At 55.5% G+C, this 22841-nt stretch overlaps 9 protein-coding genes across 9 annotated transcripts; 5 read left to right on the top strand and 4 right to left on the bottom strand.

Annotated features, from left to right (window-relative positions):
• Positions 1-40: 40 nt before the first annotated feature.
• On the bottom strand, positions 41-2629 carry VDBG_09351 (conserved hypothetical protein; the record flags this gene model as incomplete). Its single annotated transcript, XM_003000110.1, has 1 exon — positions 41-2629. The coding sequence occupies one exon, from the start codon at positions 2012-2014 to the stop codon at positions 41-43; it is 1974 nt and encodes a 657-aa protein (XP_003000156.1).
• A 156-nt stretch (positions 2630-2785) lies between these two features.
• Positions 2786-3427, top strand: VDBG_09350 (predicted protein; the record flags this gene model as incomplete). The annotated part of the gene is made up of 4 exons (XM_003000109.1): positions 2786-2858; positions 2971-3055; positions 3133-3193; positions 3250-3427. 4 exons carry the CDS (start codon positions 2854-2856, stop codon positions 3309-3311), a joined length of 213 nt encoding a protein of 70 aa, XP_003000155.1.
• A 78-nt stretch (positions 3428-3505) lies between these two features.
• VDBG_09349 (clathrin light chain) lies at positions 3506-4698 on the bottom strand (the record flags this gene model as incomplete). The annotated part of the gene is made up of 3 exons (XM_003000108.1): positions 3506-4102; positions 4165-4388; positions 4441-4698. 3 exons carry the CDS (start codon positions 4481-4483, stop codon positions 3647-3649), a joined length of 723 nt encoding a protein of 240 aa, XP_003000154.1.
• A 583-nt stretch (positions 4699-5281) lies between these two features.
• VDBG_09348 (DUF618 domain-containing protein) lies at positions 5282-6690 on the top strand (the record flags this gene model as incomplete). The annotated part of the gene is made up of 4 exons (XM_003000107.1): positions 5282-5379; positions 5429-5520; positions 5595-5795; positions 5852-6690. 4 exons carry the CDS (start codon positions 5282-5284, stop codon positions 6688-6690), a joined length of 1230 nt encoding a protein of 409 aa, XP_003000153.1.
• A 929-nt stretch (positions 6691-7619) lies between these two features.
• VDBG_09347 (ATP-dependent permease MDL2) lies at positions 7620-9874 on the top strand (the record flags this gene model as incomplete). Its single annotated transcript, XM_003000106.1, has 3 exons — positions 7620-8063; positions 8134-9333; positions 9437-9874. 3 exons carry the CDS (start codon positions 7620-7622, stop codon positions 9872-9874), a joined length of 2082 nt encoding a protein of 693 aa, XP_003000152.1.
• Positions 9875-10671: 797 nt separating this feature from the next.
• On the top strand, positions 10672-11658 carry VDBG_09346 (hydrolase; the record flags this gene model as incomplete). The annotated part of the gene is made up of 3 exons (XM_003000105.1): positions 10672-10743; positions 10827-11255; positions 11308-11658. The coding sequence occupies 3 exons, from the start codon at positions 10672-10674 to the stop codon at positions 11656-11658; spliced, it is 852 nt and encodes a 283-aa protein (XP_003000151.1).
• A 761-nt stretch (positions 11659-12419) lies between these two features.
• VDBG_09345 (WD repeat-containing protein srw1) lies at positions 12420-15432 on the bottom strand (the record flags this gene model as incomplete). The annotated part of the gene is made up of 4 exons (XM_003000104.1): positions 12420-13594; positions 13843-13970; positions 14036-14438; positions 15375-15432. 4 exons carry the CDS (start codon positions 15430-15432, stop codon positions 12420-12422), a joined length of 1764 nt encoding a protein of 587 aa, XP_003000150.1.
• Positions 15433-18643: 3211 nt separating this feature from the next.
• VDBG_09344 (hisactophilin C49S mutant/phototropin PHY3 fusion protein) lies at positions 18644-20647 on the top strand (the record flags this gene model as incomplete). Its single annotated transcript, XM_003000103.1, has 3 exons — positions 18644-19330; positions 19525-20406; positions 20456-20647. 3 exons carry the CDS (start codon positions 18644-18646, stop codon positions 20645-20647), a joined length of 1761 nt encoding a protein of 586 aa, XP_003000149.1.
• Positions 20648-21418: 771 nt separating this feature from the next.
• On the bottom strand, positions 21419-22475 carry VDBG_09343 (conserved hypothetical protein; the record flags this gene model as incomplete). Its single annotated transcript, XM_003000102.1, has 2 exons — positions 21419-21746; positions 21808-22475. The coding sequence occupies 2 exons, from the start codon at positions 22473-22475 to the stop codon at positions 21419-21421; spliced, it is 996 nt and encodes a 331-aa protein (XP_003000148.1).
• Between the last annotated feature and the right edge of the window lie 366 nt (positions 22476-22841).

The raw sequence follows: 22841 nt of genomic DNA, 5'->3' as shown, positions 1-22841 counted from the left end.
ATACTTAGCAAGCCCGTGAGGCTCTGCTTCAACTCTCATGTTACATTATGAAGGGTTTGGCCCGTCTCTTCCTGTCCCAGTCGGGTATCGATATGAAAGTTTTGGTGTTGTCAGGTAGTTGTCGTTCGGCTTGGTTAACCAAATCCCGTAACTCCAAAGGTTCGGGCAGCAGAGGCCCACCATGGGCTTGATTAAAAAGCTTTCGAATGGTGACCAGATCTGTTTTCTCTGCACCATCAGTCCCAGCCTCGTTGTGGCCGCGGATGCAATAACGAGCAATGCAATGAAGAACCTCCGCTCGTACCAACGCGACCTCGATAGGAATACCTTGATCTCGCAGGACCCTAAGCAGCCGGACACCTCGAGCAATCCAGAACATGGAAATAGTGGCTTCAGTGTTATGTGATTGAAGAGAACCTTGGGATTTGTTCAGTCCGTTTCGAAAGCCCCACCGGATGATAGCTGCTTGAAGCACACGGTTGACGAATATCCTCCGAATCGGATGCCAGTCATGCGCGAGCGGCAAGTCTGCCGGAATATCGAGCGAAGCATCATCGGGCGCGGTCATCGGGGAATCCGATCTGTGGATTGAAATCAAGCCTCTCGTGTCTGCGGCATGAAGCTGATAAAGCCTCACGATACCGGACGCCAAGCGCTCCAAATCATCTAGACGGCCAGTCTCACCAAGTCGGAAAAGGGCCTTCTCCCAAAACACTGATGACAAGAATTTTCGACGCGTTGCTAGTCTTGTGGCAATGGCGACGATTTCGGATATCTGACGACCAGATCCAGGGAACGAGCTGCGGTGCCTTGGTAGCCCGCGCACGAGATGTTCGTGAACTACCTGCATAGTAGCATGAGTGACACTGACATCCATTGCGCGCATATCGTCGAGCAAGGCAATGGCACGCTGATTGTGCTGTTGTTTGAGATGCTCTTGCAAAAGATGGTTAGATGTTGTCTCGATGGAGTCCCGGGCGACAGCAGGTTGGATAGCAAGTAAGAGATTGTATGTTTGCCAGTCACCATCGTTTCTGGCCGCACAACGTATCCTCTGCTGAGTTTCCAAGTCGTCGAAAACCTCTGGGTGAATGTCGCTTTCCAGCAACATGGACAGCATATCGTCGTCTCCCCTCTCCGCAAAACTCCGAACTGCTAGAGCGTAGGTTGAGTGACCGATACTGAGATTGAGATTTTGGAGCTGTCTTAGTCGCGAAAGGATGGAGGCGGCGGTTTTCTCGCGGAGAGCAATTGACTGCAGTGACAATGGACCCAGAACACGGACACCTAGCCCGTGAACCGCGTGGACAGCGAAATCAAGAGGTACCCATGAGCTAGCGAACCATCGAGCGCCGATGGCATCGTTGAATCGTAGGCCCTTTCCGCCCTTTCCTTGCTCATGGTCGGCGGAGAGAGCCTCCCATAATGATGATTCATGCTTAGATGGGTGAGAGACCGATGGCACTAGACCAACAACAACTTGTTCCTCCAGACATAGCGCCTTATTTGGGTAATAGTTCATGAAGAAGCGAAGGAAAGGCTGCGATGCTACTATCGGCCTCGGCACATCTCGGTAGCGCAAGAGGGTTTCCCGCCATTGATTGCAGAGTGTGGAAAGGCCGAGTTCGTAGAGATGAGGCATTATCAGGTCGTACATGTTGCGGTGCGGGCCTGTTATATATATCGAATGCAGGGTGCTCTGGGCAGCTGGACTGGGATCCCCAATCTGTGATCGTATGAGCTTTGAGAAGCTGTCTTGATCTGGGCCAAAGACGGCTGCCAGACGCATGTGCCACAAAAATGCTCTTCGGTATTGTCGGTGTTGCAAGCAGTAAAGTACAACACGTTCATAAAGGTGCGGCCAGTGAGCAGTATGCGTTTCAACCATCCATTGTGCATACTTGTTGACGCGCTCCAGGTGCCTGTCGCTTGGGAGCGAAGCCTCCAGTATCGTTGTCCATATCCATTCCGCCTCGGGCCCTTTCACTTTGGACAAGGCTTTCGATTGCGCCATGGCTGACCAGACGCGGAGGATTCCATCTTTTCCTTGCGATCGTTGCGCATTGGAAAAACGCAGTGCCCATGTTGAGAGGTCGTTCGATTCTGTCTTCGGCAGCGCTCGGCACGAGTCTACCTCTCTGTCGAATACGGCGAGATGTGGCAAAATGTTAAGATCCTCGTCGGTAGAATTTGTAGACTGAGAACCGCGAACATTTCGGTTACGGGGATACTCGGTCAAGTAGCGGGCGGAAGCTGATGCGACGGATTGGTGGCCTCGAGCACAGGTCGACAGGTAAGACGACTCAAGAGCAAAGCGCTTTGCTTCCCCAGAAGACTCAGGACTCCGTGCCTGCGCGAAAGTAAGGAGGCAACGTCGCGAAGGGCTAATGACCTGGTGATCCAGTTGCTTTCGAAAGAGGCTTGCTCTATTCAAGTATCCCAGGGATTGTGAGGCCAATGGCATGGCCTCGCAAAAGCAATAAACAATGTAGGATCAGATCAGAATCGAACAGCATTGCATATTCCAAGTCGCTATCGGGACGCTGGACAATATCGTAAAAGCATTGTTGAGGGAAATGGCAGTCTGAGATGGACAAGAAAAATCCTAGTCGCGGCAGCGGATCGCGTTGACCAGACCATCAAAGCTCCTTTCGGGCGTCTGGGTGCCTTAGGGGTGGGGTGTGTGAAGTAAGGTAGTGTTAGTCATCCAACATTGGGCCGAGCCACCAATCCGACATCACCTCTTTCCAACTTCAATCCGCGAGCAATCTTCGACCTACCACTCAGTCAATCAATCCTACGAATCGCCTACCGATACTCAACAGTCGAACCCCACGATTTCTCTTCAATAAGATGGCGTATGTTCTCTCATCGATCAATTGGCATCCGCATAGGCGGCATCCCGTATTGGTCGCAACCACCCGAGGCTGCCAGTGGGATCGTACGACAACATTTGCTAACAAGGCTCAGTCTCGTCAACGCCAGGAACAAGGTGCCCGAGCACCAGGTCTTCTACCAGAACGCCTACAAGAACCACCAGCGTCTCTGGAGGATCGTACGTCAACCTCTTGCTCAGATGCGCCCGCCGGCTGCTGCCTCAATCTATACACTCTGGTAACACAATTGTCGCAGAACCCTCGCTCCAAGTTTCTTATGGTCCCCTACCTTGCCCTCCTTTGGGGTGGCTTCGCCGGTATGCAGCTTGTCAATGAAGCAATACTGCGACATAGTCGGCTAACCACGGTGCAGGTTCCGTCTACATGGGCGTCCGTAAGGTTGCCGGTCACAACACCTGGCTCGGCGAGAACTAGAGTCTGGTACAGCATTATATCGTGCCCCTACGGTTTGACAGGGTTGTTTGTATAATGGATAGACCGAGCTGTGCAATCAATCAAGGCTAGAAAGTCTCAATTCAGACTTTCCGTTCACATCGTGACCATTATGCTCTGCGCGGCGGCACAAAGCGATCAGTTATCGACTGAATATAACTGCAGACTCCGTTCCACAAAGCTCAAACATGTGTCGCAATGTTCAAATGACTTGCTATCGTACAGAAATGACGTCCAACAGATCGGCTACTCCACTACGGAAGCCAAACACTGCTATATGAAGCATGTGCCATGAGCCTTTATGGGTCCGTCTGCCTTTAGTAGCCAACGGCTCCTGGAGCCTTCTCGTCCTTCTTCAAGCTGGTCAGTAGCTCTCGGAAGCGTTCCTTGCCCGAACCAGCGGCACCGCCCTTAGCACCCTTGCCGCTGACGTCAACCAGCTTCGCAATCCTTTCCCAGCTGGTGCCGCCAGAAACGGTATCCTCGCGATTGGCGAGGAACTGCTCGGCATCCTTGCGTGTCTGGGCGATAGATTTTTCCTTCTTCGAATTGTAGTTCTCGTAGAAATCGTCAATGTTCTGGCGGGCCTCTTTCACAGTATCCTCGCGTTGAGCGGCAAACTGTTCAGCGCGCTTCTGGATCTGGGCATCTCGGCCTTCCCTCCACTCCTTGATCACTTGAGGCTCTTCCTCATCCTCGACAGTTGTGCGAAAGCCGGAGCTGTAGTTGACGGATGGACCACTGCCGGTAACTGTGCCCGCAGGACCAACATCCTAAGAGAAGCAAGGTCAGTCAAAGTCGACCGGAAAATCGTAGCAGACAAGGGCGCGCATACCTCATTTTGCTGCGCCAGGTCGGGGAACTGGGACTCGAAGGTAGACTGCTGCTGATTGGCTCCAACACTGTCCCCGCCCCCAAGCAAATCATCGTCTTGTTCGAAGGCAGCGGAATCGTTGTTGGTAGCAAACTGGTCGGCGTCGTCGCCTAGGAGAGCCTTCTCGCGGGCGAGGAAGTCGTCGGTCGAGGCTCCGGCGCCCGGAGACTTAACATCGGTTTGGGCTGTATAACATCTCAGCTTCATATTCCAGACCTAAAACATGAAAACACCCACCACCCGAATCGAAGTCCTCCAGCGAGGGGAACCTGTCCGCCATTGTGTCGCGAGTCTGTATGATGAGGATACGGGTGTATCCGGTCGGGAAAGCAATCGCAGACAGTATATCTGCAGATGATAGGGGTTTTGATGGATCGCAAGGGTAGATGGTTGATTGTGGAAGCTTGGGTCGATGAGGACCAACTGGCGATGATATTGAGTGCCTGTCAGATTGAATATAACGGAAGGGGCGATAGAGGCATAAGGTAGGTATCAATCAAGGCAACCACGAGTACAGCACGCTGGTTGGGACCCAGCTGGCCTATTCATGGAGCAGTCGCTTACGTGCATGGCGTATGGCCTTGAATGACACATTACAGCCCCGATGTAACAGCAACCCCGATAGATGCACTTATTTTCCTTCTAGCAACGACTATCGACCTAGTTCACTTGAACCTCAGTCGCATCAACAATCAAGCGCCCTGTTGTACTTGCAGTTTCATTTAGCCCTCCTATTGAACTCAATCATCACGCAAACACAAACTTGCTTCCAATTGAGACATACAGGGTTCCATTGCCGCATTTTCTGATCTGGGCGATAAAGCGACGCGTCGTTGCTCTGGTAGCATCTAGCATTGCCGCTATCAATAAAGATCACGACTCGTCCGACCCAGGTCAACAACTACACGCAACACCACCTGCCGGGGCAGTTGACAAACGTTCGCTACCTCTTTCATCAGCTTTTTGAAGAAAGCTCTCTCAATCTTGCGGCTACGAGGGTGAAACTCATATTCTCCGCGACTCCGCCGCACAGTTCCTGCTTAGTGAAGCTCCGAGCGCCAGCTTTACAGCCTCAAGGATGGCATTCAGTGATGATGCTGTATTGGCGAGGCTGTCATCGCTCAATGAGAGCCACGACAGCATAGCTACGGCGTCCCAGTGGATCATGTTTCATAGGTACATCACCTGTCGGGGAATACCCAGTTGACCTAGCTAATGGAAATAGGCGCCATGCGGAGCGCACAGCCCAGATCTGGCTCCAGAGACTCAAGGATTCCACCAGCACCAAGAGGCTGAGCCTCGTCTATCTCGCGAATGGTATGAGCAAGACCCCTCGTCTCATGAAGACCATCCTCCATTCTATGAGGCGATGTAGCTGATACCGGGAACAGAGGTAACCCAGCAGTCAAAGGCCCGACATAGGCCAGATTTTGTATTGGCTTTTGCACCCATCATAGCCGAAGCCCTGGCAGTGGCCTACAAGGGAGCGCCGGCTGAGATCCAAGGCAAATTAAGGAGGGTCGTCGAAGTTTGGGCTGACAGGGCTATCTTCGAGCCTGGGATTCAGGCGGCGATCGAAGCGCGCATGCAAGGTCAGTCTTTATTTTCTTTAGGAAGCCGAATGCCTTAAAAGACTAACATGATGCAGACGCGGAGCGATCTAAATCGGCTCCTAAGAGCAATTTCGGATCTCACGCATCGAGCGTACCGGTGGACCTTGCAGGGCTCGTGGTGCACTCACAAAACCTGGAGAAAACCAGCTTGCCAACGAAGACGAGTCTTGGCACCGCAGATCAAGACTGGGACAAGCTTCATGATCCGTCGGCAGCAACACCCTCAGCCCCGGTCTATGCTGCGCGCCTTAACGGATTGCTTCGAAGCCTAGCGAGTGCAGAGGGCGCAGTAGCCGACTCGGTCAAGGCCCGCAGAGCACTGATCAGCGAGCTCGAGAAGTTGCTCAGCACTAACCGCACGATCTTAGCTCAGGAGGAGCAGCAGCTGACGACTCTCACGAGCAGGAAGACAGAGACAGAGGAGAAGAGACGCGAGGTCGAAAATGCCATTATGCGGACGTTGCCGAGCCAGGAAAGCTCGGGGGCTTTACGTGACGGCCCAACGCAAAGCCCCGGCCCCGAGCCGGAACGGCCGGAGGTAGAGGAGCTTACGCCGCCACCGCCAGATCGTCATGAGGCTGGCTTGAACATCACTGATGGTCAGAGCATTGGAACGTCGGACATATCCCTTCGCCAGGCCACTACTACAGAACCACCAGGACCTAGTCTGAATGGTCCCTATGCGGGGCCTCCCGCGTCCGGCATGGAGATGCTGTCGAATCTGGCCAGCCAGTATCAGTCTCTGCCGGTTTCGACGAACGGCTCCAATAAGAGGAGGCGGGTGGAAAGTGACGAGTTTCCAGACCTTGGGGCAGACGACGGAATTGATGCGGACGTGGCAGAGATGCTCCGCAAAGATAGTAATGGGGCTTGAGAGCAGCCAGGACCACCAAACAGGCAGAGCTTGGTGGTCACTTGGTGAGTTGCTTGTACTATATGCAAGGTTTAGTTTTATATGATCTCGCCCTGTCGGAAGAAGCCGAGAGGGGGTATGCACATGGGAGTGCATTGCTCTTTAGTCGGCTCCAGGCTAGATGCGCTACGTGTCTCATCTCATTTGAACTAGGGGGGGCTCAGAATGTCAGGTCATATAGTGTAGGGCCACTGCAGAGAGTGGGATTTTGTAGAATGCAACAAACACTACGAAGAAAAACGGGATGCAAAGGGCGAAATGCTATGCTGCGGCACTTTGCCTGGAGGGTTACATGTGACGAGACTAGACAGTGCTTGGGATTCAGCCGGATGAGTGCGAATGGGCAAAGTATCGGAGAAGATAAGTTTTGGCGGGCCGAATGATGCCGACCGACACAGCTCGGAGGTAAGCAGGATATGTGCTTGGGTCTCTTACAAATGTACCTACCCGAACTTAGGTGGTGCCGCAAAGGCTCCCCTACCGCAAATGGCAGGGGTTCGGGGGGCGGGCTGGCAGGTGGTCATGACCTGGCCTAGCCCCCCAATGCGTTTTTCGATCAAATACCGATGACGGAATTTCCAAGTGCCTCATTTCAACCTCGACTTTGATCGATTAACTCTGCCGAGCACCATCCTGTCAAAGGTCCGTTGACCCCTCGACTCGCGCCGCTGACCGTACGACCTGTTCCGGCCCGCAATGCGCAGCACCTCCGTGACACGGAACATGCTCCTCGTCTCGTCGTCTAGACCCCGATAAGACGGCCTCATCATGGTTTCGGGAGCTGCTCGATCAGCTATGCAGCTGCCCCAACGCGCCGCCACTTCACTCTGCGGTGCCTCGGTTTTTGGCTCTCCCAACATCTTCATCAGTCGTACACCCTTGGCAAATCGATGGCACCCACTGCTGCCGCAAATTCGAAAGGTTCAAACGGCAACAACTCCGACCACAAACGAACAAACAAGCGCGCGCCGCCGAGCCGCGTTTCCCAATGCTATAACATCACGCCGGCCATATTTCGCACCGATACAAGCTGCTTCGCCGGGCTGGGCAGCCTGTCGCGCTCATTTTCTCACAGTCGCTCGGTATACAGGGAGCTCCAGAAGCATGGCCAACATCCAGATGCAGCCCAGAAGCAGGTGGCAGAACCTGAGCATGACCCGGAACATGATTTTCAAAAGAGCGAGAGGGCTGCTCAGGCTGCCCAGGTCAACCTGAGTGCCAAATTGTCTAAAGAAGGAAAGGGTTCTGGCAAGGCAGGTTTCGATGAAGTCTGGAGGTTGATCAAGATTGCACGTCCCGAACTCAAATGGCTAGCCGTGGCCATTGTCTTCCTGGTAGTTTCTTCCAGTGTGACCATGTCCATACCATTTTCCGTGGGCCGCATCCCTGGACATCGTCACAAAGGACCCCGCCGAGGACGCTCGCCTCTTCGGTCTGACCCTTCCGCATTTCTTCATTGGTCTCGGCACTATATTAACGATTGGCGCCATGGCCAACTTTGGCCGTATCATACTTCTTCGCATCATTGGCGAGAGGGTTGTTGCCCGCCTGAGGTCGCAGCTGTACAGAAGAACCTACGTTCAGGACGCTGAATTCTTCGACGCCAACCGCGTGGGAGATCTGATCTCCCGGCTCAGCTCTGATACCGTCGTGGTGGGCAAGTCCATTACCCAGAATATCAGCGATGGCCTGCGCTCCTTGTTCAGTGGCGGAGCAGGCTTCATTGCCATGATTTGGCTCAGCCCTGGTCTCACAGGTCTCCTCCTCGTCATGCTGCCTCCCGTTGCCGTTGGCGCCTTCTTCTATGGTCGCGCCATCAGAAACGTCAGCAAGGGTATTCAGAAGAATCTCGGCACACTTACCAAGATTGCTGAAGAGCGATTGGGCAACGTCAAGACCAGTCAGGCTTTCGTTGGCGAAGTTCAGGAGATCAACCGCTACAACAAGCAGGTGCGCCGGATATTCGCTCTCGGTCGCAAGGAATCGACGATTGCAGCGACATTCTTTGCCACGACTGGCTGGGCCGGGAACATGACAATCCTAGCTATGCTTATTGTTGGTGGCAACTACGTCCGAACGGGAGCAATGTCGGTTGGAGATCTGACTTCATTCATGATGTACACTGCGTTTGCTGGTTCCAGTCTCTTCGGTCTGTCATCCTTCTACTCTGAGCTGATGAAGGGTGTCGGAGCCGCAAGTCGTCTCTTTGAACTGCAGGACAGACACCCTTCCATTTCTCAGACGGTGGGCAGTAAGGTTGAGTCGGCACAAGGCGTCATCAAGTTCAACAACCTCTCTTTCGCCTACCCCACCAGACCCGCCGTCAATGTCTTCAACGGTTTGAATTTTGAGATTCCTTCGGGCTCAAATGTTTGCGTTGTTGGTCCCTCTGGTGGTGGCAAGTCCACTGTCGCCAGCCTGCTTCTGCGCTTCTACAGTCCCACTGCAGGCTCCATCACAATCAACGGCGTCGACATTTCTCAAATGAATATCAAATCGTTGCGGCGGCGCATAGGCATGGTGGCTCAGGAACCTGTTCTTTTCTCTGGCACCATCGCCGAGAACATTGCGTATGGAAAACCCGAGGCAACCAGGGCCCAGATTGTCGTGGCAGCCCGCAAAGCGGAACTGCAACTTTATAAGCGATCTTCCCTCCGGCTTGGACACGCAGGTTGGAGCGCGTGGCTCGCAACTGTCTGGCGGACAGAAGCAGCGCATTGCCATCGCCCGGGCCCTGATCAAGGATCCGGACATTCTCATCCTAGACGAGGCCACCTCCGCACTCGACGCCGAGTCCGAGACGCTCGTCAATGCTGCGCTGGCATCACTCTTGCGTGGCAGGAACACCACCATCTCCATCGCGCATCGCTTGTCGACCATCAAACGATCAGATCTCATCATTGTACTATCAAATGAGGGTAGAGTTGCTGAGATTGGCAAGTACACAGACTTGTCGGCTGACCCGAACAGCGCATTCAGCAAGCTGATGGAGTGGCAAATGAGTGGAGGAGATCTTCTTGAGCCGGTCCGGCCGAGCGAGCAAGCTCGTATCACGGAGCAGGACGAGATTGAAGATGATCTGGAGCATGGCGAGGCCGAGAACGCCGAGGCAACTACTGAGGAGGTGAAGAAGAACAAGACGTAATACGATGTTCAAAGTACATCCGACATTTTACGAAGGGGGTTTCACACTCGGCTTCCGCTCCAGCCAACAGGCCTTGCGAGCTCGGTATCCGAGACCGGCCTGTTTGGGCATGGAGGGCGAGCTCGAGGGTGGCATGTACGATTAAATTAATTTTCTGCACACAGAAACACGATAGAGAACTCTCCTTGATATTTGGCATGTCAAGTTCCAGCAGGCAATCTGCGTTTCGCCTATGACGAGTGCCGGGTGAGGAATCGCGGATACGGAGATGGGAGAAACTCGGGTCCGCACCAGGTAGATGAATACCGTTGCATGGGGTGATTCTGTTGAGGATATCCCGCGAATACGCCATGTGAACATTTGTGTACAATGTGCCAAAAATGCATTCGGCAGCGCGGCATCATATTGCAGCTCCGATATACGTCTGTAGTTACTGGTGCAGCACCCTCCCAGAAAGGCTTACGATTCAACATTCTAGTGCGCAAGAAGGACTTCGTAGACAGGGCAATCAAGGTTGGGGATGATCGGTGCTTACTTGCCATCATGCAAGTAGCTCGGTAAGGTGTGACACCTCTAATGAGAGATGACGGTTGGTGCCATTGATGTCGGAGCTGCTGGTCAGAGAAGGTCATGAGGCGCAAAAGCATGTGAAGGCCGCTTGGGGTTTCCGATGAACAGCTCGAAATCCAACCCCTCCTCGGTTTTCCCTTGACATCTTTCCACAGGATAGAGCTCCACACGTCACATCACCTAATCACAAGCCAATATCATTCATCATACATTCGAGAGTTCAACAGATGAACATGGCGACTGAAACCGAGGGCACTTTCACTATTGATGGCAAGGAGCTATACACCAAGACCTGGACGGTAGGCTTTCCTCACCGATGCTGTTGAACCTGACCCAGAGCGCCCAACCATTCATGCATACGCGCAAGCTAATCTGGACCCAGCCCCAAGGCCCCGTCAAGGCCAAGCTCGTCTTCGTCCACGGCTTCAGCGACCACGTGAACCGGTACTACGGCCTCTTCCCGTCTCTCGCGGCCCGCGGCATCCAGGTGCACGGGTTTGACCAGCGCGGATGGGGCCGCAGCGTTCGCGTCCCAGCCGACAAGGGTCTCACGGGACCGACAGCGCAGGTCATCGCCGATGTGGCCGCCTTTACCCGCAGCGTCCTGGCCGCCGAGCCGTCGACGGTGCCCGTCTTCGTCATGGGCAACTCAATGGGCGGCGGCCAGGTCGCGACGCTGGCCTCCCACCCGGCCTACGAGGACCTCGTCGGCAGCATCCGCGGCTTCGTCCTCGAGGCCCCCTTCATCGCGTTCCCCGCAGGCGAGGCCCCCAGCGCCATCAAGACCTTCCTCGGCAAGCTCGCCAGCCGCGTACTGCCGCGCCAGCACCTCGTCAATGCCCTGCCGGCCGAGTACTTTCCAGGGACCCGAGGTCGTCAAGAGCGTCCGCGAGGACCCGCTGTGCCACGACACGGGCACCCTCGAGGGCCTCGCGGGCCTGCTCGAGCGGACGGATGCGCTGGCCTCGGGCCGGGTCAGGCTGGGGAGGCAGGTGAGGAGCCTGTTCCTGGCCCACGGCACCGGCGACAAGACGACGAGCTGGGAGGCCAGCCGCAAGTGGTTCGACGCGCAGGGACTCCAGGACGGCCGGTACAAGGAGTACGAGGGCTGCTATCACCAGCTGCATGCCGACCTGTGCAAGGACGAGTTTTACAGCGATGTTGGCGACTGGATCCTCGAGAGGACCGAGGACAGACCCGGACCCAAGCTTTAGTTACTGTCTTCGCCACTGATATGTAACACTGTTACTCTATAATGCTCCCTCTGATATAGCCACATACCTAGTTTACGTAGGCGCCTACCTTAATTTATGTTCTGCAGTCTGCTTTAGTCATCTCACCTCAGAAACAGCATTGACATCTTGTTGTACGGTATGTGTGGCAAAGCGATCTGGCTTGTCCCTTGATTAGACGCCCTTCCCAGTGTGGGCCAAGCTCTTGAGCTACTGTTCTGATTCGAGTTGCCCACGAGCTGCAGGACGGCCCTCAAAATGCCTTCATGTAAATAGCAAAGCCCCGCCCAGCCCAAGATCTGCATTGACTCATTCATCTGCCCCCAAAAGGCGCAACCATGATGCCGCTCTGTATCAGCGCAGAACCCATCCAACCAAGCCAGCAGCTACCTCTCCCCTCACGCCATCCAGTCATGCCCCTCGTGGTCAAACCTGCCAAACGGCAGGAACCCAAAACGAAGAACAAAGAATGAATAGAAAAAAGCAGACGCCGTTCTATGCCCGTGATGCAATCACAGCAGGATATTCGCTTCCTTCCCCGCCTCCCAAATTCATGATTTCCGACCAACCCGTCGCAGTGCTCGTTCCCAGTGTCAAGTTCCATCCTCTCGGTTCTGCTACCGAGCAATATGTGTGAAAAAAAAAGAGTAACAGAATGCGATCTTCCGTTAGTGTGCCATCGAATCGAGTAGCGTGTTTGCCGTCGTATTCGTGGTGTAGACCTGCTTCGACGCAACGGCCAACTACCGAATGACGCCCCACTCGGAGAGGCGCCCTCCGCCTTCGCCGTCGTCCCGTGCGCTGGGTCTTCTGCCAAAGAGATTCCAGAAACGTAGGGTTTCGTCTCCCGCGCCGGTGACTACCACGCGGCCGTCGGGGCTCATAGCCAAGTAGAGTACTCGGTACGTGTGCCCTGTGAGACTGGCGACCTGCGTCATGGAGGGATACTTCCAGACAACAATCTGATTTTGACTGTATCCATGTGTGGAGACAATCTCGTTCGAGTTCTTCGACCAGGCCAGGTTGCACACTTGGCTTCCCGTATCCACCTCGTTGATGACCGAGCCTTTTACTGTGTCATGAAATATGATGCGGCGATCCGCCGTGCCACCTCCAGACGCGAGTAGACCGCGCTGATGCGGTGACCAGGCGAGTGCCTTAACGGCAGCCGTGTGGTCTGAGAACTTCCAGAGCGGCGTTTCGGACAGCTTGTCCCAGACCATCAACTTGTTATCGTTTCCACCACTGGCCAGCTGTCCGTCTTCGCAGTTCCACTTCAATCCGCATACTTCTTGCTTGTGTCCCACCAGTTTCCGCAGCCACTGGTCGGGAGCCCGCACATCTCGGTGGTATATGGAGCGGTCCCTGGAGCCGGAGCTCAAGATGTGAGAATTCCAAGCAAGGGAGCCGACGCGCGCGGTGTGTCCTGTCATCGTTCGCAGACGCCTAGTCTTTTCCGCGTCCCAGATTTGCACCAGCCCCTTGCCCGTGCCGATAGCGATATGAGTGCCTTTTTGAATCCAGGAAACACTCGTCACTGTGTCATCTTCAAGCGTGCAGAGCTTGTTGACACGGCTCGTCTGGGCGTTCCACATGTAGACGCTGGAACCCAAGCCAACGCCAAGGACGTTGGCACTTCCCCAGTCGACGAGGTTCAGGTAGAAATCGTCGGCGAGTTCGGGGGCATCGAGCACCTTGTAAGGCACCTTGCTCACAGCTCTGGGCTGCCTGCGAGGGCTCAGCAGCATCTGTTGGCTGTTGAAGCGAACGGGTGAAAGGCTGTAAATCTCAGCACGGGTGTCGAGGTTTGGCCCGTGCCTGCTCTGGGGCGTTCTCGAGGGAGTCAAATGCCCGCCCGCACTTAAGTTACGTGGCGACATGTACGAGAAAAGGTTCTTGTGCGGAGTGGATGGTGTTGCTGTGGAGGGAAGTGAGGTCGTAGAGTTGTTATTTGGTGGTGTGTGAGATCGCACAATGCCAGTGTGTGGGTTTGCGGATGTGGAGTGATCTGGTGACATGGCGGGTGGTGTTGTTTGCGGTACAGAGCCCTCAAAGAGCTCAGCACGAAGCAGCGTTGAGAAGGTTCGATTGGCTTCCTCGGCTGGTAGAAAGGGTGAGCTACTTGGACTTGGACAAGGGGTCTGGGGGCATGCAAGGACTTCTTACTCTTCTGAAAGTGCAGCTCGCCGTGAGGGGTGCGTTTTTTCTGCTTCGAGGGCGTCGCAGGCGAGCCATCCTCGTGCAAAAGGTTGAAACTTGCTTGCAAGTCTTGCCCAGATCGTGAGGGGATAAACCTAGCAAGTTGAGCTTGATCAGCATGGGCGTTCGGGTCCCGCAAGACATGTTGAATTGCACCCACCTGTCTCCGTTTATCCTTTGACGCTTCCGCGACGGACTGGCACCTGGCGTGCTCTCGCGTTGCGATCTGTGCATCTCGCGGAGTAGGGCGCTATCGACGGCACTGGTGTCAAGGGCAGCAGAGCGAGACAAGTCGCTTGGTCGTCTCGCATGCCGCATGTCACCCGCTTTGACGTTGGCGCGGTCGCTGTTCTGTCGGGCCTCGAGGCGGCCTCGATCGCCTGCGGATGCGGGCGGGGGAGGGGTAGCGAAACGGGTCGAGGAGCGCTTTGGCGGTTCGACCGAAGCTCCCTTGGTAGCGACAGTGGGGGAGGTTGTTCGAGCTCGAGCTCGGCGCCGATGCTGCGATGGCGGGCTCCACGGGGTCGTCCATGATCCGGAAGAAGGACTGCTATTCTCGAGCGCTAGAGTTGCAATGTCGTATAATCTCGAAATCGCCAGGGGTTTGTGTCGGCCGGCCGAGCAGTGACGATGCGAGGGAGGAAGGCGACAAGGCAGCGGCCGTTTTGGGCTCGTTGAATGAATCGTCCGCCGCAACCACGGAAAGGACGGGGCACAGTCGCCAGGAAAGCAAACAATATTGGCTACGCGAATTGTCCCGATCGCATAGTCCTCCCAGGAGTTGGTGACAGAGTCGTCGTGGAGTCGATGCGGGTTTCGGTACGGGGTGGCTGGTCGAAAGCAATGCCACCTTCAAGTCGTATGTATGGCTCCGTGCACAGACAGTTACAGCAGGAAAGGGAGAGAGGACGCTTCTGGTTGGAATGTCGGCTTTTTGGCGACGAGGTGTTAATGGGAAGGTGATCGCAATTGCGACGTTGTCTGAAGGTGCCGCACGACGGGTGAATGGAGGTCCGGCGCGTAGACGTGAGGTAGGTGTGGTGGTTGCGATCACTCTAGGCAAGGTAGGCAAGGTGGTGCGTCGGCATCGAGTAGGCGAGCGGGAGGGAGACGTCGAACACCTGACGAAACGGCGCGGGACGCTGGGCGGCGAGCGGCAAAAACACTCCAGCAAGAAGCTACAGGGTGTGTTCGCGGCTATCGTTATCACCTTAGGTGGGAGCTGTCGCCTGCACTCCATCCAGCCTGGAGAACAACAAACTGAAGAAGCGCTAAGCTCAATTGGGCCGGAAGCAACGGGACGGCAGGGGGGCAATGGTCGCCCTTCGCGGTCGCCTCTTGGTGTCAAAGTCGCGCTACACCACCATCAGGTCGTGATGGAAAACAAACAGAGCCACCCAGCGCGCCTTGTGTCTTGCCTAGGATTCATTCGGCGATCGTGTTGCCTGAACGAGACCCGACTGGGCTATGAATTATGGATTTGGAGCAGATATGAGCACCTACACTCAGAGCCGGGCCTCGTTTGGAACTGTTCGCTAGGAGCCCATGATCAGCCATATGGCAACCAGGAAGGGGCTTCCGCCAAATTCTCAGTCATCTTTCATCTACATGTGTTTCTAGACACGTTGCTTTGGCAGGCTACACATCGACCTGTCTGTCATGAGACGAGAACCATCGCAGAAATAACCTCATGGCCTAAAAACCACTGCAACTATGCCAGCCAAATCGACCGAGGTCGGGTCTTGTCCCACTGTGGCCTGGTGACGACGTCTTGAAATGTCCACACAAGACAGTCTGGTGATGACGCACTCGTCAGCCAGCCTTGCTGGGAGGCCGTTACAGAGGCCGTTACAGCGGACATCGGTAATCGAGAGAGTTGACGTTGTCAGCGTGTTCAACTCAACCGTGCAGCCAAGCTCATTAGTCAAGCCGGGCTGACGTGCAAAGCCATGTCAATTCAGTCGTAACATATGTCATCGCCTCGCTTGTTCGAGTCTTGCAGCTGGCAAGCAGGATACAGGTGTGACGCGCGGAATACCCGCGTGTTGTGTCGAAGCGGTCGCGATCACGGTCGCGGTCAGGAGCACGTAAAGTGGTCGCTGGCTCTGGTAACAAGGGTCTTGATTCAGCAGAACGCAGGCAAGGAAAAGGAGCGGGCGCGTTGATTGGACGACAAGCCTCCCTCGCCCCAGGCCCCCTTTTCGGCTCCAGCCAGTAGGCACGTCGAGGTCACGTCGGGCTGGTCCAAACACGCAACGTGGTTTGAGTCGAGCGTTCCTGTCCCTTTTCACGCTACCCTAGTTGCCTCCTGTCAACGGTCAACACCAACACGGCACCAACACGAGACACAAAAGAAAGCAGAGACCACAAGTCAACCGCGTCGTCACCGTGTGCTGTGCCCTGTGCCCTGTTGCCCTGTGCGCCGGGCGTTGTGCCCCGCCGCAATCGGCTTCGAATGTCGTCCCCCGCCATCCATTGCCTCGAGCTTTGGCCTTTTTAGTAGTTGTGTCTACCTAGCCTAGGTAAGCCGAAGGAAGCGCTCGCTCTGTGAAGCTAGAAAAATGCCACAGAAGTACAAGTATGACACCTTTATAACACTGGGTCTTACCTGACAAGCCTGTGTAGTGGGGGGAGGTGCATCCGACAACCACGTACGGCGAGCCCACAGTGTTGCATATTCCCGAGCTGCTAAAAGCTCCGAGATGCAAGCCTTCGGGTCACCATCACCCACGATCCCGTCCCTCTGGCACGTTATACAGGTAACAAACCGTTCGTCACCCATTTCAATGTGTGGTCAGGAAAGGCACAGGCAGGAAAATGCGCGGGCATGCTCGTTACGGATGCCGCGACGTCTCTTTCCAAGCCTGAAAGGATCCTTCGCTTGGCAATTGCTTCAACTTGCATCCACTGCCAGGTACTCCTCATTGTTTCCATCTGGCCTACAGGCTAGGTGGTCTGCAGCATCCCAGCCCAACGTCAGCCTACTTTCTAGCCATGGCCCTGGTTGCGATCGGCTCGAGACAAGATGATGGGCGATTTCGATGTCGATGGCGATTTCTGACAGACGGCTTGCTAAACCTCCTTGAGGTAGCGACGACAGACGCTCAGGGCAGCCGTTGGCCTGATGAACCCACAACAGCGTTGCGGATCTCATCACTAGCTGTCAAACTATCGTGGCCTCGCGCACGGCAGCTTGACAACCCGAGAAGGAAGATTGCTCGCAGGGTTGCATTTTCTTCTGAGCATCCGCCCTCCTGAGGTTGCATCCACATGTGCACATTGTGTAGCTGGAAACCCCCTACGAAGGTACAGCAGATGGAGATGTGGAGTTAGTTCGATCGCCCGATGAACAACTCCCCAGCAGGTTCCTGGTGATCGGTGCCTGCGCCGTTCAGCTCGGTTCCTGAGCATGAGCCTCCTCTAGGTCTCCACCCAACAGCCCGCGGCAGCGCGGAGGCCCGGGCGTCGGGGCACCATGACCTCGATCTGGGCTTTTGGGCCCATTTTCCAGGGTCTCGACAACGTCCCCACCAGCATCAGCACCTCGACCGCCTGCTGTTTGACCTCCCCATCGGGATATTTGCCATCTGTCATTACCGCTGTCACCCACGCCTCTTCCCATCTGGTCAAAATGCCCAAGAGGCCCCGGCGTCTATTGTCTGCTTTTGTATTATGGCTTGCGGCCTGCTCACTATGTCAGGCATCATCCTGGTCAACCTGCATAGCCCAGGTCTCCTCTCGGTATGGATGCGACACGCTCGCATCGATCTGCCTTTCTGTCGCCCTCGATGCAAACTCAACTTGCTAGCCATGGCTATGATTATCACCTGATGATACCACAATGCGCACTCACCTCAGGCGGCAGTTGTAGAAATCCAGTCCATGCCGTGGCGGCTACTGTACCACACTGACGTCGTTGGCTCAAGCCAACCCAGTTTAGCTCATAGCCTAAGCCGTCTCTACGGCCCCCGTCGATCGTTGTGTCTAGCAGCTGGTTCTGAATAGGGACCTGAGGTGCGAACGAATATTGATTTGCCCCCCCCCCCCGCCAGGGTCTGATCGCTCCGCTAGGCTCGTGGATGAGATCGGCAAGCCCACCACGATCGGGGATGTAGTCCGGTTCACAGTCAGACTCCATTCAAGCCGCCCAACGAGCAAACGAGAGGCTGCAGGAGTGCTAGACATGCCTACTGGTGAGCACACGAGTCGAGTCAGCCTCCTGGGTCCGCGGCTTTGTTTCTTTTTTGGAAATCCTGATCCCCGTCTGCCCGTAGTCTGCCTGTCTTCCGCTACCATCTACATATACTAAGACACCTGCCTCGCCTCTGCCTTGTGAGACTGACATATTCACTGAACAGCCATGCAGTAGTGGAACAGAAGGCCACCTATTATACACTACTGAAGAAGTCTGTGCTCGACCACTTTGTGCCTACGAACTTGTTCTATCTTCGGCTGTTCAACTGATCACTTCGCCATGCCGCACCTCCAGTTAGGAGAAAACATCCTACACCCGCACCCGCCGCGGCGACGTTGTCTCTAAACTGGAAGGCCGTCATGCCACAGTCAGTCACGATCCTATGCGCCAGCACAGCCTCAGCCTTGAGGATATTGGCGCCGATATCCCTGATATTCCTCTCCGGCGACAAGGGCCCGTTGCTGCCGGCACTAGCCCTACACCGTGGGAGGATGATGGCTCTAACTGGGTCCCCCAGGGCCCTGTAAGCCCAAGAGTGTTGCACTCCAGGAGGAAGCCGAGGTATGATGAGAAATGGCCATCTATGCGCCGACAATGCTGACGATATCTTCTCGAAGCCAACACTTGCAGCACACAGAGATACCGTTGCGGGGAAGAGTGATTTCACCAGACCCCGACTACTCCGCGCCGAGGGGTGCGCAGTCGTTGAGTCCGCCGCCAAAGAGTGCCCAAACACGTTCCACCAGGTCGCGAGCCAACTCTACGCGCTCATCGTACGAGACCAACGCCACGTCTCTGATCCCCTTGCAGACCAAAGGTCTAGGGGACGATGATCTTTTGGAGCCCATCCCAGACGAAGAACTTGAACCTGGCTCCTTCGACCTCGTGGCACCAGACCAGGGAATCAGCCGGCAGCACTCGCTTGAAACACGATCAGAAGTCTTGTTCTCGAAGGAACACCTGAAGGGCATATTTTCCGACTACGTGCTTCTTCAGAAGTTCACAGACTTCCTGGCTGAAACGCGCCGCGAATCCCTGCCGCTCTTGACGTACTACCTCGACTCGATGAAGGCCTTGCGAGCCATTGCGTACGCTAATGCCATTTCCCGGGCACTGGACGCCACGGATGGCCATGACTTCACTAGCGAGGGGCCTGGAAAGACTACCAACACGGCTCTAGAGAAGAAAGCCGAGGCTGCCTTCGAGGCACTGACTCGCGAAGACCTGCCTGCTTACATCACGCATCTGTGGACGCAAACAGTCAGTGTGTCGATTAAGCGACGGATTACAGGCACTTTGCCCGTCCAACTACGGGAGATGTCGGAGGGGCTCGCTGAGGTCTTTTGTCTGACTGACCCTTCTCGACGGGATAACCCCATTGTCTTTGCTTCTGAAGGTGTGTTTGTGAAGTGAGTGAGATGATGACAGGTGGATGCTTGACCATGTGACTCCAGAAATTCTACCGAACGACTCAGTATGGCATGAACTACGTTATTGGACGCAACTGTCGTTTCCTCCAGGGGCCGAAGACCAACCCATTCAGCGTTCAGAGAATACGGGACAAGTTGCTGGCCGGCAAGGAATGCTACGAGACCTTTCTCAACTACCGCCGTGATGGGTCGCCTTTCATGAATCTTCTCATGATGGCCCCTCTGTACGACAGCCGAGGCACAATAAGATACTTCATTGGGGCGCAAGTCGACGTTTCTGGGCTCGTCAAAGAGAGTTCTGGGCTTGATGCCATGAAGAAACTCATGGCAGAGTATGAAGCCAAGGAACCCGGCGATGATGCTGATCACAATCCCGAAGAGGACTCTAAGGATGAATTCAAAGATCTCTGTGAGATGTTCAACTCGACCGAGCTGGAGACTGTTCGACGGTGTGGCGGGGACATGTACCGCGTCAAGCAGGAGGAGGCGGACCAGTCCAATGGCGGGTCGACGAACTGGAACAAGCCTCGCATCTTGCTGAGAGAGGAGTCACTGGCGGCGCAGAGCCAGCCTTCATCACCAACAGCATCCAGCGGCAGACTTACGGGTATCTACGCGCATTATCTTCTTGTCCGACCATATCCCAGCCTGCGCATCCTGTTTGCTTCGCCATCGCTCCGGGTACCCGGAATTCTGCAATCGCCCTTCATGAGCAAGATAGGCGGGTCCGATCGTGTCCGCGAAGGACTCACTCAGGCGTTCGCGGACGGCCATGGCGTCACAGCCAAGATACGGTGGTCGTCCAAGCCGGGCGTTGAGGGCCGACCGCGCTGGATTCACTGCACGCCGCTGGTGGGCAGCAATGGTGCTGTCGGCGTCTGGATGGTTGTCCTCGTCGACGACGAGGTGGATCCCCTCCCCGCGGCACATGCAGGCGCCTGCAGTCAGGGTGCAGCGTCGCAGGACGTCGCAGCCGCCGACGGCACATAACGAGGACAATATGAGCCTACGCAGCTTCGCGGCCATGAACAGGGATCCTGAAGCCAGCACTGTTGGCGACGCTCGGCCAGGCAGCCGGGGGACATGGGGGACCAGCCGCACAGATCGCCCGGAGACGCCGTACACGCTCCGCCTAGGCGATGAGTGAAGGGCGCCTGCGTGGCAAGTCCCCAGTCAATACCGGAGAAAGTGAGCATTTGTTTTGATATCATTTGTACCGATACCCACGCGTTCCATGCACTTCCTCCAAATGAAAGTGGCATATATTATATGATGTTTGTCCTCGTGGTTTGTGTCCTACCTGCGGTGAGTTTTAACTTGTGGTGAATCCCTATGTATTCAATGACATGTCACGTTGTAGGTTTCCACAAAGTAAGGCGGGAAAAGGAAGAAAAAGGCAATAACGCGCACCAGTTGACACGCACGACACGTAAGGTTCATTGAAAAGGCCGAAGAACATGGATCATATCAAGTGTAACTCGCAAGCCCATGTACGTGGTCTATCATCATGGTCTCGTAACGGTGTGTCTCATAGCGACTTGCGTCTGCCGGGAGACGCTTTCTCTATCCAGAAGTCGGCCCCTCCTTGTCTACCTCGCCTAGCACATAGGAGGCTCTGATTTCATTGTCGCACGGCCATGCTGAGCTACAGCTCCCGAGAGCACTGAATATGTAGCGCTCTCGCTCAACGCAAAAAAGGGGCACAAGCAGGAAAATTCAGCAGGCCTCCCCGATCGATCAGGCGGGAGCGGACGCAGCCTGCTCGAGCAGCCTGGCTCGCCAGCCGTTGCAGACCTCCTCAAAGCCGCCAACTACGTCTCCGCAGACGCCGGCGCATTCGCGGGTTTTCGAGCCTCTCGCCCCCAATTGCCGCGCGTAAGCCATCGTTCGCCTTCGTCACGCAGCTCCTCTTCTCGTTTCATCTCGGCCACAAGCTCTTTGGCGCTCTTGAGACGCCGGGTCGCTGTGAGGGTCGTCTGGCGCGACATATGCAACGTGTCGGAAGGTAGTTTAAGCTTGAGATGAGGTCTGAAGTGAGGGTGTGCAGTGCTGTCAGGGAGTCGTGCGCCTTGGCGATGGGGCGAGGCATGGATTCGGACAGCTCGAGAAGGAGCGGGAGCAACTCATCTACGACTTCTGGATCTGGCGGCGGAACAAGAGGCGAGAGCAGCGGGAAAGTCAGGTTGTGCATCTGGCGAGTCTGATGTGACAAGTGTGTCGTGAGAGCGGCGTGCGCAGTAATGAGCCTGCGTCGACCACGTCAGCTGTTGCGACCCGTGACGGCAAGCCAACCCCAAGAAGACTCACCTTGTCGCGCTTCCTTCCACGCCTGTTTGGGACCCCAGGTCTTTGAGGCTCTCTGTTACACGCTCGAAGACGCCGTCTGCCGGGCTACCGTTGTTCTCCGTGCCCCTTCGTGCCAGCGCCTCAACAGCATCGATTCTCGCAATCAAACTTGGTGGGATGCCTGGTGAGTCCAGATCCGATTCCGAACCGAATTCGCTCCCATCGTATCCGCTTCCTGACCTCGCATGGCCCTTACGCACCGGTGAAGGCACATTCAGGTTGGTGGGCTTCGTGACAGCACTAGTGACCTCTTCCGCAACGTCAACGCCGCTGTCCCGTATACCATCGATACCCACTCTCCCTTCGATCGTTCGCTGTTCGGGGTCCAGTGTATCCTCTTCGTAATATTCGCCCTCCTCGCCAGAGTCAGAGAATGCATCAGCCAGCTCGTCGGCCAAATTTCCCATGCCATTGCCCGTCCCCATACCCATGCCCCCGCTGCTAAAGATGCCGATGTCGAGACCATCGTGGTTGTTGAAGCTGGTCCCAATGGGCGTTGCAGGATCCTGCAACGAGGACCTGGAGCGTCGTCGGTCTTGTGGCGAGGACGTGGTGCTGCTATACTGGTAGGACGCGTCGATACTGGAGGGGTGGCGGGAATGCCTCGGGGTGCGTGGAGAGGAAGGCATTCTGGATGCAAGTTAACGCGTCAAGGATATTCAGATATCCAGGCGTCTTGTCGGCGGTCAGGACCTGGGCGCGAGGAGGGGGGTTACTAGAGACCAGGCGAAGGAGCCGTGCGGATGGGACAGCCGCGGGCGGTGAACTAGCAGCGATGGTTGTTTGTCGCTTCGTGTGCAATATGACTATTCTCGCGACGAAGTCGTTGGAGAGGAAACAAGGCAGGCCGCGGCTGGAAACGATGGGGACTATCAGGGCAGTCGGTGGTCCGCCCTGCCTCAACGTCGTAGAACAATATCAGATGAAAGCTATGAGACGAGATTGACGTGGTTGGGGACCTGCTATAGGCATGCCACGGGCTTGCCCCCAGTTCG

Source organism: Verticillium alfalfae, genomic scaffold (assembly GCF_000150825.1).
Source record: "Verticillium alfalfae VaMs.102 supercont1.15 genomic scaffold, whole genome shotgun sequence".
NCBI classification, from domain to species: domain Eukaryota; kingdom Fungi; phylum Ascomycota; class Sordariomycetes; order Glomerellales; family Plectosphaerellaceae; genus Verticillium; species Verticillium alfalfae.
Note: the sequence above shows the minus strand (reverse complement) of the source record. Positions and strands in the feature narration are given on the sequence as shown.